Here is a 16,026-nt window from a genome sequence, read left to right as displayed (position 1 = left end):
GGGGTTAATAACAGCCTAGTTAGCACTATCCTCATATCTCCCACAATGTGACATTCACATCCCCAGAACATGTAAACATTACAGGGATTTGTAAGGTGCTTCTTATATCTTCAGCTCTGAATAGTAGTACCAAGTGCTTTGTTAGAAATCTCTCGATTCTCTCTCACAGTCATTCTCTCTCTGCGGAGTGTTCAGTACAAATTGTAGTGATGATGATCCATTTCTTGCTCTATAATCGTACGAGACACTTAGGACATTTCAACAATATGCACAAAACAACTGCATACATTTTATTTATAACATTACTCCGGATGAGGCAAATATTCCTTAGTTGTATTTCATTGGACCCCTAATGCAGCTGTATATTAAAGGGTTTTATATAGTAAAGGGATCGGAGTAGTCCCCCAACCTGTGCAATGGTCTTTTTCATATGAGTGCAACAACATACTAGTTCTGAGGAAACAACGTGACCAGGAATACCACACAGACATTGGATTCCTTGATCCCACCGGCTGAATACTTTTACTTTTGACATATGCAATAATGCCAGTTGTTAGATTGATGGGAATACAAAAATGATGTATGTCCGAAATTAGATTTTTGTTCTTTCTGTGCGAATTTCAGAAATTCTGGTCATATTCTAACAAAAATGCTAAAATAACTCTGTGCGTGGATAAATCCATACACTTCTCGCCAAAAATGGAAGCACATCCCGTTATAGGAATATCTTCTCACGGAAGCCTCTCCCATTTGTGTCAAAAAATATGGACTAATCATGGACCGACCCAACTCGCTTGATATTTACGTGCTCTTGGCAGTTTTCCTTGTTAATTTAGGAGAGATACGTTTCAATAATTAAGATACCCTTAAGATAGGTTTACATACAGGACTTTGCTGCGGTTTAAAGGGCGGCCAGTACAATAGGTTACATACATCTATTTCTATATCCTTTTTTAGATGTGATATGTGTGTATACTTACTAACACTACTAACACCTTGTTCCTTTGATGTCTCCATAAACATATATGCTCATATTGGCTCCCTGCACATGGCGGTACTACAGCTCTATGCAAGAGTCATACATTTTACAGGATCGGCTCATGTCCGGTTATATCAGGAAAACCTTTCCCGAAGCAAAAAAAATGTATATTACGGCTCATGTACGGAGAAGTAATATGGCTATGTGCATGAGCCCTTATACTTTAGAAACATTGTGGTGCCATAACAGCTAAATAAATTGGAATACATTAACTAAAGGGATTCTATGATTTTAGTAATTAGTGTTCCATGAACGGAGCACTAACATTTTTAGAAACTATTCAATATACTTTATTTTCTAACTACCTTTCTTTGTTAAACAGGCGTATCCAAATAACTAACTCTATAGAGGAGTTATTGCATTGGATTGAAGCAAGCAGTTAAGAAGACTTTGGACACAAAATACAAGGTCACTTCGGCTTCGTTCACATCTGCGCCAGGGTCCTGTTCTGTCGGAACGGGACTCTGACTGACACAAACGGAAACCAAAGGTTTCAGTTTCCATCACCATTGATTTCAATGGTGACGGATCTGGTGCTAATGGTTTCCATTTGTCTCAGTTGTGCAAGGGTTCCGTCTTTTTGACGGAATGAATATTGTAGTCGATTACGCTATTGATTCCGGCAAAACGACGTAACCCTTGCACAACGGAGACAAACTGAAACCATTAGCACCAGATCCATCGCCATTGAAATCAATGGTGATGGAAACGGAAACCTATGGTTTCCGTTTGTGTCAGTCAGGGCTCCATTCCGCAGGAAAGCTCCGACGTTCCGTCAGAACGGAGCCCTTGCACAGATGTGAACGAAGACTTATCTTTAAAAATCCACCAGAGTTTAGCTACGGAATCGTCTAAATGAAAAATATTTTTTTCCTTTTTCAGGACTGGACTAGAAGTTTTTCGTTGCTCTGTATAATCATCATTGTGGTTTTTAGCAAATTGTATGGACATGGCCATTTCTGACCTTTGTAAGAATACAACAAAAATACTTCTGTGATCCAAATGACAATGACTAAAATGACTGCTAGTAAAAAACGAATTTGTTTAAACTGCCCCTTTCCATAATCCATTATAATATATTAGATCATACACACAAAAATGTTAACATCGAAAAGTTTATATCAAAATACATGGCTCTGGCAGTTGTAGGATATATACCACCCGTCCTTTACCACGCTCCACCATAACTCCACTCTACACACGCAAACAGCTTCAGCATAGATAACACCTTTTTTATGCAGAATGGAAATTCACGATACCGGAATGTATGTGAACTCATTTAATTCATCATTTTGTAGTGGATTACATATACATATGAGAACACCAAGTCTCTCTATGATACACATCACCACGCAGCGTTTCAGGGAAACCCGCCCCTTACGCATGCATTTCCGTATTGTGAATAGCTTGCTTTCTATTTTTCTAAAAAGACGTTACCCATGCCGGACCTTTATACGTGTAGAAGAACATCAAAAGGGTGGACTATGTTTTTTAATTAGTTTAATACGGTCGTCTTGTGACAGATGTAAAATGAGCTCCAAATTCAGATGTGAGAATCCTTGGAAAAAAACAAGGGCACTAATAGGAAGACCAATTCACCACGTAAAGACGATGCTCTCTTGTGCAAACAGAAAAGTGAGAACACACCAACTTCTCACTGTCCTAAAGTGCATACTTTGTACAATATTGTCACTATAATATTATCGCATGGATAAGATTTCATTTGAATATGTTATAGGCAATTTATATATTATATTATAGTAAGGCTGATAATTGCCATAAGATATATAGGAAAAAATTTCATTAAATGAAGTACATACTGTGCAGATTCATGTCTGTATAAGAAAAAAGTGCTATCTGTTTTACCTCATATATATTCCAGGGTCAAAACCATATTACTGGCAGCTATCACCAGGGTAAAACCGGTATCACTCACATATTTAATATTCAGCGTGGCTCCTAACCACCTGTCGTTTATAGAAGGGGATTACAAATTCCAAAAAGTTGCAGACCTCTGGTATTATTCCTGCTCTCGATCACACGCTCCAAAAGTAGAAAAAAGGCACAGAACAGAATATTGCACCAATATAAATTCATCTTTATTAACCCTTTAGCCTATTTTGGGCCTTACTGACAGAAAGTTTTTTTCCGTTTTTTGAGGGTTGCATTTCAAAAGCCATTTTTTATTTTTACGTAGACATAGCTATGTAAGGGGTCGTTGTTTTAGTTTGGGATTTTACAGACGGAGCTATACCAATTATGTGTATCAGAGGTTTTTTTTTCAGAAATAAAGTATTTTGTAAGGGATTTTTAAATTTATTTTTTAGTAACTTTATTAAACAATTTAAAAAAACAACAAAAAAACTTTAGTCCCACTATGCGACGGTTGATAACTTTTCTAATACACTGCAATACTTCTATATTGCAGTGTATTATGCATGTCAGTGTAAAACTGACAGGCATTCTATACAGTTATGGCAGACCTGGGGGCCTTTTGTTAGGGCCCCGGCTGGTACTATTTTAGGGGTATGTAAGACTTTTTGATCACTTTTTATTCCATTTTTTGCAGGAGACGAGGTGACCAAAAAACAGCAATTCTGGCTTCTTTTTTGTAATGGCATTCACCGTGTGGGCTAAATAATGATAAATTGTAATAGTTTGGAGTGTTATGTTTTGTTACATTGCTTTTGGGGGGAAATGGGAAAAGGATTTTTTTTCTAATCTTTAATATTTTTTTGGGTTTATGACACTTTAACGGTTCTTTACTTTTTTTTTTATTAATCCCCCTTGGAAACTTGAATTACCGATCATTGGATCCCGTGCACAATATGGTGAAAGCCTTCATTAGGCCCCGAGGCTGCCATGACAACCGTCAGCACTGGAGGGGGGTGATGGGCAGTTGGAGGGGGCTGCCCCCTGTTTCTAACGGTTTTGGTCGCTATTGACCGCGCAATCTAAGGGGTTAAACAAGTGGGATCGTATCATTATCTAGGATCCCGTCCATTGCAGTGAAGTGTCGGCTGTAACATACAGCCGATACCAGCTTAGTATGGAGCCCACTCCATACTTTCCCTTGCCGGCTAGGACGTAACCCTATGTCAAATGTCGGCCAGGCGTTAAAGTATCTTAGATATAAAAACAGTCTTAAAAATGGTCAAATAATCACTCACAATGATATAAAATCTCATCTGCACAGCTGCCAAGTTGAAATGTATCAAATAGTTATAATAGAAATATTGTATTGGTATGTTCACACTCAGCGTAAACATTGCAGATTTTCTGCAACCGATTTCATTGCGGAAAATCCGCAGCGTATTACAGTAGAAACAGAGTGAATGAGATTTGAACAAATATCATCCACACACTGGCGAAAAAAATCAGTGGAGAAACCATTCATAAATTGACCTGCAGTGCGTTTTTTTTTTAATCCACGGCATTTAATTTATGCTGCGGATACGCTGCTTTTGTATGCGGGTTATCCCCATTGAATTCAATGGGATGGTAAAACTGTCAAGAAATACCAAAATGTTTGTGAATTTTGCGGCAGTAAAGCTGCGATTCCACCACAAAAATAGAACTTTTTTTTTTTGTTTAAAATTAATACTTCTCCCCCGGGCGTTGTCATAGCGATGCATTCTTCTGTTCTCCGTCTAGCCCAGCCTCCTGGGATGACGTTCCATCCCATGTGACTGCGCAGCCAATTACAGGCTGCAGCCGTCACATGGCCTACGGTGGCGGTCCAGGAGACCGGGCTGCACGGAAAATGGGGTAAGTGCTATACAAGACAAAGAATGCAAAATAGAGCAGCAGACAAACGTTATACAGAACAGGATAATGTCTGCTTAGAGGGGCTTTCATTTTGCTAAATGCAGCTACTTAATAAATTTCATATCATCTGACAATTTTTAAGACTGTTTTTATATGAGATACTTTAATAAAGATGAATTTATATTGGAGCAATGTTCTGTTATGTGTCTTTGGTTTCATTTTTTGGAGCAAGCATTCTTTAGGCGACACAGGATAACCCTTATGTGTTGTAGGCCCAACTTTTATAGGTTGACAAATTTTTCCTGCTTTCTATTCTCAAATTCCCCTTCACCTTTTGTTTTCCCCTTTGCCCAATACAGTTATTTACAGCAATTTATAAAATGTGTAATTCATGTGATCACCTGAGAAACATACATAGTCAGGCACGTTACAATGAAAGATAATAATAAAGTCCTGCTTTAGGAGAAGTACTATACACTTTGCAGTTATAACCATATCCCCACAAGAAGAATAAAAGGTAAATGTGTTCCTGAAGTGCATATTCGTGCACGGACTAAACAATAACTACGTTTGTACTGCATTAGGCAGTGAAAGTTACATGAAGAACAACGGATTTGAATGAAAAATAAAAATAAAAATTATAAACATATAATTTGTCTCTGACATTTTGGGTATCTTATGAACTTGTCAATTCAAAATTGCCTTATGAAATAACATTAAAGCTTTACAAGCATGAGCTCGGGCTACTTCGGGACAACCCTGAGATGCTTTGAAGAGTAGTAAGCTAGGCTTGCCTTCACCTGGGGCAAACATTGTGTTTGTCACCCTAGCCTGTATCTAAATGCCTGTACCAAGGCAGTGTAGCTTGTTGGAGCTCCTCTGCCAGCCAATACTCCCTAGCTGTACCCCTGGGACCTGAAATAACAGAAATACTTGCCATTGTTTCACGTTGATTGTCAAATTGTGGCCATGAAGTCTATCTACACTTGCTAAGCTGTAAAGCTACTACAGGTGACAGTGTCACCGGGGTTCCCTATTGTTAAGGGATAACATTTCTATTTATTTTGGTATTGAGTTTTGGTTAACCCTACAACACAGCATTTTCCACATAGTGTATTAAACTGAAATTGTAACAGTCATAAGTTTTTCTAGTATACTATCGGAAGCCTGGTGTCTAATATATACAGTTATGGCATCTGGCATTCCTTTACACAGTCAAATGGACCAAAAAAAAAAAAGAGATGGTAGTTATTGAATTCAGTAACAACGTATACACTAAGAAAGGGTTCTCTCCTTCCGTTACTACTATGAACACTGTTCAACGAGTGTAAGGTTTCCGGTTTGGAAAATATAGACGAATATCTATGTGGAATTATATTAGATTTTAAATACAACACTCTAAATTCTGCCAGAATCACTTATTCTGTAACACTGACAAACATTCTGAATAACCAATCACACACTTGCATGTAAAAACAGTCGTGTTGCTATATGAAAGCATAAATATTAGTTTGTTTAGAGTAAAGGTGGTCATACACCTTAGTGCTGGGCCGACAGCTCTTTCTCCCGACCTCCCCGTGCACATGCATGCTGGGCTCGGCCGAGCATGCAGGTGTTCTCAAGTGGGGGAAGAGGAATAATCCACTGCCACAGACCTCTGGCGGTGGCTGATCCCCCGTTAGAACAAATTATAGGGCATGTTGAAATCCACCATGCTCGATCCTTCTTTTCTCTGACATCTGCTGTGGTGGAAGAGTTGGGACCCCCCCATACACATTAGATGGTCGGCTGGTCCTGCCAACGTTCATCTAATGTGTATGGGCACCTTAAGTGATAAGTAGGATTTCAGTGTAGCTGCTGTTTTTAGCAGGTATATTTAATAGTGCAACCTGCCCAGATAAATCTCAAGCCTTTGCTACTCCTAAACTTTCCATACATTCATTCCAAACATTCCCCACCTCCCACAATCCCAGGGGAAAACGGTTCCCCTCCCTGGTCCCCTGTGCTGAGTATATACTCTCAAGTCCCATCCCTCCCATGAGGATAGTGCTAATTAGTCAACCCCAAATATACTTTGATATTTATATAATTATATATTTATATATATTTAGAGACATTTCTAGTTTGTTTTTGGTTTTCATTAGGAAGTGCTTTCAGCCCCCACACTTGGACACTCAGCCTGAATTTCTCCAGGACCATTGCCATTCCCTGGAGATGGAAGAAGTGGAACAATCTCTCGAATCCGGGGTTTACGTCCTCTGCGAGAGGGGATACCATTGCAGCCGTCCTTCTTTAGGTGTCTGTGGAGATGGTCAGAACGCACAAAGGTTTTGTGGCATGCCTGGCATTGGTAAGGACGAAGCCCTGTGTGCACTCGAGTGTGATTTTTCAGATCGTAGTTATGAGCAAAAGCTGCACCGCACTGCTGGCAAAGGTAAGGCTTCTCTCCTGTGTGCTTCCGCATGTGGACCTTTAGCTTGTCCTGCCTTTAAGAAATAGTTTCATAGTTAGCGATGTAAAAAGTAAAAAATATTCAAAAGTTCATAAACTTAAAAGTGTTTTAATGTGGAGTAGACATATGTATCTGGCTATACATACACAATCCAAATCTGTGAACACTTCTCAAACAGTCAAGTTACCAAGCAGCTTATCTCTTATGGTCTGTTTGTCAGCAGAGCTTTTAAATTCATAAATGAATCTGAATAGACAATAAAAGATAAAGCAATACAAGAAAAGTATAAAACATATAAATTCAACATTCAGTTCTATTAGGCTAAGTTCACACTTGCGTTCTATTATAACACTTTTAGATCAGAATAAGGATAAAAACGAATCCGTTGAAATCAATGGGATTTTTAATTGCATCTGTTAGTGTCCGTTCACGTCCGTCAAGTTAGTCATCCGTTTTTTTGCCAGAGATAAAAGTGCAGAGTACAGAAAAAAATGGATGTCTAACGGATCCAATGTTACGTTATTTTTTTTTTTACTATTAGGCTATGTTCACACAGGGCGGATATGCTGCGTAAAAGCACAGTGTATGCTCCTAGTTGCCGTAGGGAATTCCGGGCGAAAAAACGCACCAAATTGTGGTGTAGTTTTTCGGCTAGAATGTCCGCTGTGGAAAACTGCACGTAAAAAAAAGAAAGACGTTTCTTACTTACCCGTAGCCATGACGACAGTTCAGTCCATGTGAAGCGGTCACAGAATATAGCGACACAAAAATTATTTTTAAACAAATTGTTTTTGATTTGTAAAAGTAATAACATATAAAAACATTTAAATCTAAATTTAGTATTGCTGTAATCATACTAAAACTGGGCGATTAATCAAATTAATTCGCCCTTGAGGCCTCTGACGATTGGTTTTTTTGCCAGAATCGTTGAATTGATTCTCTAATGGCGCCATCGCTCCGAGCAAGAGGAGGAAGCTCCGCCCAGCGGAGTGGCAGTTGGTGAAAGTAAGCTACATATGAGCTCAAGCCTGGGCTGAGCCTGTGCGGCTTTGATGGACGAACTATACCGGCTATCATGGAAGATGTGAACTCTAACATGAACATGGACCTGGAGGTATGGAAGAAGCATAAGTTAGAAGATAGCCGCAGAACGGAGAAAGGATGAGGAGAGCGGGCTCCTGTTGGACCAGGGGGTGCCGCTTCGACCGGAGGAGTCGGAAAGAATGGTGGACTTAGTTACCAGCTCTCCGCTTCAATCATTCTGTATAGGGGTGTATGGCAGATGTCGCATCATATCACATAACTTATACCCGGGGATTCCCCCATCTACAACATAAGTTGTCACCACAAGCCCCCCCCCCTCTTCTGCATGTGACAACCTGGGCCCAGTAGTAACATAACAACCTGTAAGTAGTGGGGTACGGGACACGTTGGACAAACTATGGCATCCAAAATTAAATCAACCAATCACAGTCATGCCTTGAATAGCACAACGTACCGCAGTCATTACAGGACTCCCAAAATTTGTAAACTAAGCTACTGTTATTGTATTGTGGCTTTGTTTAACAAAAATCGAAAATCGTCCATAGGGTTGAAAAAAAAAAAATCTAGATTTTATTTTTGGCCAAAATCGCCAAGCCCTAAATCATGCTAATCCTCAGAATAAAGTTTGTGTATGTCATTTTTCACAGGGAACGCCGTAAAATAAACCTCGAAAACAATGGCGGAATTGCTGTTTTCCATTCCAACGCGTAAAGTTTTTCCTTAAACTATATGGTGTCAATAAAAAATACAACACTTCCACACAAAAAAAAAAAGCTCTCTAAAAAATAAAAAAAGTCGGGGCTCTTGAAATACATGAATGAAAAAAACAAAAATTAAGAAACGAAAACTGGTTGTGGCGAGAAGAGGTTAAGTTGGGAAGACATGTGCCTGAACTGAGTGATAGACTGCAGATAGGTTGAAGAAAGATGGTAACGTGCATAGAGCTAGGGATTACGTTAGCTTGGTATAGGGGAGTTTTTGGGGGAGAATTAGGCTGATCCTACATTGCATTTTTGCCACGAGCCGGTCATGTATGGCCCGATACTCTTCCCTGCTTCGTTCGGGTCTCAAATCTAGTTACAGCGCATGCACCGCTATAGTGTCCCGTTGTGCGCTCGCACCAGAATGTCGATGCGCAAGCGCAGGATTTCACGTGTGCTAAGGGTGAAGCTGTCAATCAAAACAAAGGAGGTGGGGTTAACTCGGAAAGGCTTCAGGAATGAAGATATGACTGAGGGTATGTTCACATGGCTTATTTTCGGCCGCTTTTCGGGTCGTAAACGGCCTCCAAACGGCCGAAAAATCGGAAAGCAGAAACATTGGTCCATTGATTTCAATGGGAAATACGGCATTCTATTCCGAAGGGGCGGTTTTTTTTACGCAGCCGTTTTTAAAAAGACGCCTTGTAAAAAGAAGTGCATGTCACTTCTTTAGACGTTTTTGGAGACGTTTTTCATTGACTCGATAGAAGAACAGCTCCAAAAGCGGCTGTAAAAAACACAGTGTAAAACGCGAGTTTGCTTAAAAAACGGCTGAAAATCAGAAGTTTTTTAGTAAGCGTATGCACATACCCTTATGCTCATTAGCATACAGCACGGGAACACAAAAAAAATTAATATTAAGGGCCCATTCACATGAACATGAATAACGTCCGTGTGCTGCGCATGGAAATCACAAGCAGCACGCGGACCCATTGATTTCAATGGGGCCGTTCACACATGTGTGAGTTTTCACGCAACAAGAGACCGTTGCGCGAAACTCACTGCATGTCCTATATTGGTGCGTTTTCACGCACCTACGCGCCCATTCAAGTCACATCCGTGTGCGGTGCGTGATTTGCGTATCAATTCAATTGAAAATAATTTTTAAAAATGTGCTTTGTGAATGCGTGAATAACGCAACACACACACAAACCAAATTCACGCGCGTGAATCGGATACGCGTGTGAATGTAGCCTAAAAAGGTACAGAGCCGACAATTATCGGTTACGTAAAAATTTTTTTTCACCCACTTCCACCAGGTATTGCTGGTTTATTAGGTGAAATGCTGGTGACAGGTTCCCTATAAAATACTTGAAATACGCCTTCAGTGTCCCATTAAATAAATGCGCCGTGTAGTTCATACGAGGCATATTTTTACGCTGCCGAATTAAAAAACACCTAGTAAAAATATTCTTTTGCAAAAAAGAAGTGACCCTTTAAAAAATGCTTTGACTATGTGCCTCAAAATATTTTTAAAAAACTCAACAATCAAAAACCTGAAAAATAGCTCCAAAAACGCATGGATTTCTGATGCGGTTTTCTCATGAAACTATTCTCGGTTTTTTTCAGCATGAACATATGCTGTAGGGTTTAGGCATATCACGTATTCAGTGTGCTGTCCGTTTTTTTTCACGGACACCACACGGACCTATTAAATTCAATGGGGCTATTCTGACGTGCGTTGTTGGAAAAACAACGCTGGAAAAACACTGTTTTTTGTGGACGCAAAATGGACATGTTCGTGTAAATCTAGCTTAACACCAACAGCAACACCCCCTGTTCAATGAAAATCAGTTTCAGTCCTCTTCAAAACGAGCATATTTGTAAACGTCTGTAATACAGATCCGTAATATGAACGATATTACATCAGTATGTCATCAGTATTAGGGTATGTTCACACGCAGTGACCAAAAACGTCTGAAAATACAGAGCTGTTTTCAGGCGAAAACAGCTCCTGATTTTCAGACGTTTTTGTACCAACTCGCGTTTTTAGCGGCGTATTTTACGGCCGTTATTGGAGCTGTTTTTTAATGGAGTCAATGAAAAATGGCTCCAAAAACGTCCCAAGAAGTGACATGCACTTCTTTTTTACGGGCGTCAATTTACGCGCCGTATTTTTACAGTGACACGTAAAATGACACCTCGGAGGAACAGAACACCGTAACCCCATTGAAAGCAATGGGCAGATGTTTGTAGGAGTAATGGAGCCATTTTTTTCAGGCGTAATTCGCGGCGTAAAACGCCCAAATTACGTCTGAAAACACTGCGTGTGAACATACCCTTACAGATATTACTGATGGCCTGTCTTCTAGGGAGAAAACTGAATGACATAAGACTGACCCTTCGAAAAACGGATGCAATACGGATGACATATAGATCACATTTGGACCAAATATGGATGCATCCATATTTAATCACTCTCCATAAACTTCAATGGGCGTTTTATATCCACATTAGGGATAAAGGTAGTGCATGTTGTGTTTTTTAAAACCGCACATGTTTTATACACCTATGTAAATAGCCCCATTGATTAACATTTACGTATTACGGACCACAAAGAACGGATGGAATATGGATGTAAAATACGCTCGTCTGGAAGAGGCCTAAGGCACTGTTCACATTCCTTGAGGAATTTTGAGGCAGATTCTGACCTGCCTGCAATGTCTTGCTGTGATTTTTGCCCGCGGCCATTGACCGCCGTAGGCAAAAAACGGCACGAAAAATGCTTTCTCTGCCTGCCATTGATTTCAATGGGATGTCGGAGGCTTAACCGCGGCAAGAAAGAGGATGCCGCTTTTTTTTTTGTTACCGTTTTTTTAGCCGTTACAGAAAAAATTACACCCTCCCATTGAAGTCAATTGGAGGCGGTTTCGGAAGTTTTTCGGCGCTGATTCAGACGCGGTTTCCGCGTAAAAAAACTCAGTGTTATCTGGGCCTTAGGCCCCATGCACACGACTGTAAAAAAACTCTGTGAATGCAGACCTCAATACGGACCCGCCCGGGTTCTATTAGCCGCGGACACCTTTCCGTATCTCTACGGAAAGGTGTCTATGCCGTAGAACCGTGCCGGAAAATATGGAGCATGTCCTACTTTTGTTTTTTGCGGGCCGTGCTCCCATACTTTGTATGAGAGCACGCCACGAAAATGCGTCTCGTGGGCGTCGGCGGCCAGCCTTAGGCCTCATGCACACAACCGTGTCCGTAATCACAGCCCGAAATTGCGGGCACGGCCAGCCGCAGACGCCCGCAGAACGCATTTTCTTGCTGTGCTCCCATACGAAGTATGGGAGTGTGGCCCGTAAAATCCAAAAAGTTGGACATGCTCCAAATTTCCCGACACGGTTCTACGGCACGGACAACCTTCCGTAGCGATACGGAAAGGTGTCCGCGGTCAATAGAACCGGGCGGGTCCATAATTGCAGAGTTTTTGTACGGTCATGTACATGGGGCATTAGACTTATTTTTCTTATCGTTTTCCTTTATAGTGTTCAAATGAACTGCGCATAAACAAGCATTGAATGGATATAAAACTTGCATCTACCTCCCACTCATAAGTTTGGCAGAGAAAGCAGAAAAACTGGCTCATCCAGTGACATAAGTCAGGCACCCACACATAGTATACTCCATGCCTTTCTTTTAGATTATCTGCCTTTTAGGTGGAGTTTAACAACCTTCTTCAGACAAAGTGGAAGCTAATGTGTATATGTCCAGGATATTCCAGAAAAGAAGTGATCCAAGTAAAATTTTAGGCCATTCTAACTTAGATGGGAGAGAGCAAAATGACCCTTACTTATGAACTGCTTCCGTTATTGCAGATCCTGAGGACAGGCAGACAGAAGAGTATAGAACAACAGAGCAGTACAGGTTTTCAATTGATGGACCGAGGTTCTGTATTTTCCCTGCAAAGGTAATGCTGGAAAGATGTGCATTGTGGCAAAGGATTTAGGATTAGTTAGTTAGTAGTTTCCAACAACTACTAAGTAGGCCTAGTTCACTTTCGTCGGATGTAAACGTCTGGACGACATGTGTGTCGTCTATTTACTGTATGAGCAGTGACAGGAATGAAGGGAAAGCAGCGCTCGCATGACCGCCGCAGTCCCTTCAAAACAGCTGAACGGTGGCGGTGCCGAGAGACTGAAGCCTACCGACCAGATACGGATGTCGTATCCTGAGGATAGTCCTTCAACTTCTTCTAACTGGAAAACCTCTTTAATTTCTGTAAATGTGCATGGTCTTATCCAGGGCTGGCGTTAGGGGGGGGGGGGACTGGGCAAGTGCCCAGAGCCCCCATCCTCTTAGGGGACCCTGCCCGCAGCTGCTACAGGGCCTGCGTCGCCCGGCCCATAACATTTATGGGCCGGGCGGCACGGGCCCCCTCATGCACGATAGCGTCGCTAGCCCCTGAGGGGGCCCCTGTGCTAGCGACAGCAACATTAACTTGTATCTGCGTCCTCAGGACGCAGATACAAATGAATATTATTGCTGAAGGCCACATTAGGCCTGCAGCCTATAAGGCGCTGGGAAGAATCCCTGCGCAGGCCGGCGTGAGGACGCCACTGCATCACGCTGGTCTGCGCATGCGTCCCTCCCGGAGGCTGTGCATCGCTCCGTCTGTCGCGGGAACGGGGCAATTTTTTTATTTTATTTTGGTGGTTGTGTGGCAATATATACAGGGGGGGTTGCTGTATAGCACTATATACAAGGGGGGCGCTGTCTAGCACTATATGCAATAGGGGGGGCTGTGTAGAACAATATACAGGGGGGGGGATTTCTGTGTGGCACTATATACAAGGAAGGGGGCTGTGTGGCACTATATACAAGGCAAGGGGGGAGATGTGTGGCACTATATACAAGGGGAGGGGGGCTGTGTGGCATTATATACAAGGGGAGGGGGGAGCTGTGTGGGACTATATACAAGGGGGAGCTGTGTGTCACTATATACAAAGGGGGGCAGAGTGGCAATATATACAACGGGGGACTGGGTGGCACTATATACAACAAGGCGGCTGCGTGGCACTATCTACAAAGGGGGAGGGCTGTGTGGCGCTATCTACAGGGGTTGCTGTGGCGCTATATACAAGGGGGCATTATTACAGTGGGGGCACAAAGGGGGGGCTGTGTAGCACAATATACAGGGGGATTTCTGTGTGCCACTATATACAAGGGAGGGGGCTTTGTGGCTCGATATACAAGGGAGGGGGGCTGTCTGGCAATATACAGGGGGGATAGCTGTGTGGCACTATATACAAGGAGGGGGCTGTGTGGCACTATATACAAGGGGAGGGCATTGTGAAACTATATACAAGGGGAGGGCAGTGTGAAACTATATACAAGGGAGGGCATTGTGGAACTATATAGAAGGGAGGGGGGCTGTGTGGCACTATATACAAGGAGGGGAGCTGTGTGGCATTATATACAAGGGGACGGCGTTGTCACACTATATACAAGGGAGGGGGACTGCGTGGCACTATATATAAGGGAGGGGGGATGCATGACACTATATACAAGGGAGGGTGGCACTATATCCACGGGGTGGGGTTGTGAGGCAATATACGGAGGGATCGTTGTGTAGCACTATATACAAGCGAGGGGGTGTGGCACTATATAAAAGGGGGTGCTGTGAGGCACTATATACAAGGGAGGAGTGCTGTGTGGCACTATATACAAGGGAGGGGGCTGTGTGGCACTATATACAAGAGAGGGGGCTGCAAAGGTACTATATACAAGAGGGGGGCTGCATGTCACTATATACAAGGGAGGCGGGCTGTGTGGCACTATATACAAGGGAGGGAGCGGTGTGGCAATATATACAAGGGGCAGGCTGTGTGGCACTATATACGAGGGGCAGGCTGTGTGGCACTATGTATAAGGGGGACTGTGGCGCTATCTACAGGGGGCGGTGTGTGGCGCTATCTACAGGGGGCACAAAGGAGGCATTACTGCTGTGTGGGCACAAAGGGGGGCACGGTTACTCATGGAGCACTTTTATTGTATTGAGCACTGAGGGATCATTATTACCATCTGGGGCACTGTAGATTACGAGTTTGTTAAGAGGATGGGGTATAGCAGGGTGCTTGAAAAGCAAGAAACCAACATGACTGTGTGTCAAATTCTGCAGAGACGAGTCGTGGCTGGAATAAGTCGTCACAGTGGTCTGGGCTGGATGGAGAAAAAAAGGGAAAGTTAACAACTCTAAATCAAAGAAAACATCACCTGTGAGTCACTAAATGTGCTGTAATCACTTATATCGTGTGCAGAGCTCCTGTGTAGAACAGTCATCTACCACTATATGGTGGTAATATTGGTCTTTGTATAGTGTTTTTTATTCAGTAACAGTATAGGAATATTATTCAATCACTATATGGTTATGGTGTGGAGGTATTATTAAGCTGGAGTTGGAAAAAATACAAAGAAGAGCAACGAAGCTAATTAGGGGCATGGAGAATTTAAGTTATGAGGAAAGATTGAAAGAATTAAACCTATTTAGCCTTGAAAAAAGACGACTAAGGGGGGACATGATTAACTTATATAAATATATTAATGGCACATACAAAAAATATGGTGAAATCCTGTTCCTTGTAAAACCCCCTCAAAAAACAAGGGGGCACTCCCTCCGTCTGGAGAAAAAAAGGTTCAAGCTGCAGAGGCGACAAGGCTTCTTTACTGCGAGAACTGTGAATCTATGGAATAGTCTACCGCAGGAGCTGGTCACAGCAGGGACAGTAGATGGCTTTAAAAAAGGGTTAGATAATTTCCTAGAACAAAAAAATATTAGCTCCTATGTGTAGAAATTTTTCCTTCCCTTTTCCCTTCCCTTGGTTGAACTTGATGGACATGTGTCTTTTTTCAGCCGTACTAACTATGTAACTATGTAAGTAACAGTATGAAGGTATTATTCAGTCACTATGTGGTTATGGTGTGGAGGTATTATTCAGTATCAGAATGGGGGCATTATTCAGTCA

General features: G+C 42.0%; 1 protein-coding gene across 2 annotated transcripts in view; it reads right to left on the bottom strand.

The window, feature by feature from the left end:
- Window positions 1-1,769: 1,769 nt before the first annotated feature.
- The window catches only part of ZBTB7A (zinc finger and BTB domain containing 7A), a 61,853-nt gene continuing 47,596 nt past the window's right edge, over window positions 1,770-16,026 (bottom strand). For both annotated transcript variants that reach the window (XM_075864183.1, XM_075864191.1), the window contains exon 3: window positions 1,770-7,293. In XM_075864183.1, the coding sequence (XP_075720298.1) occupies window positions 6,948-7,293 (346 nt within the window). In that variant the 3' untranslated portion in view covers window positions 1,770-6,947. The remainder of the gene's footprint in view (window positions 7,294-16,026) is intronic.

The sequence above is a fragment of the Rhinoderma darwinii genome, chromosome 1, assembly GCF_050947455.1.
Source record: "Rhinoderma darwinii isolate aRhiDar2 chromosome 1, aRhiDar2.hap1, whole genome shotgun sequence".
Taxonomy (NCBI): domain Eukaryota; kingdom Metazoa; phylum Chordata; class Amphibia; order Anura; family Rhinodermatidae; genus Rhinoderma; species Rhinoderma darwinii.
This window is presented reverse-complemented; position numbering and strand designations above follow the sequence as displayed.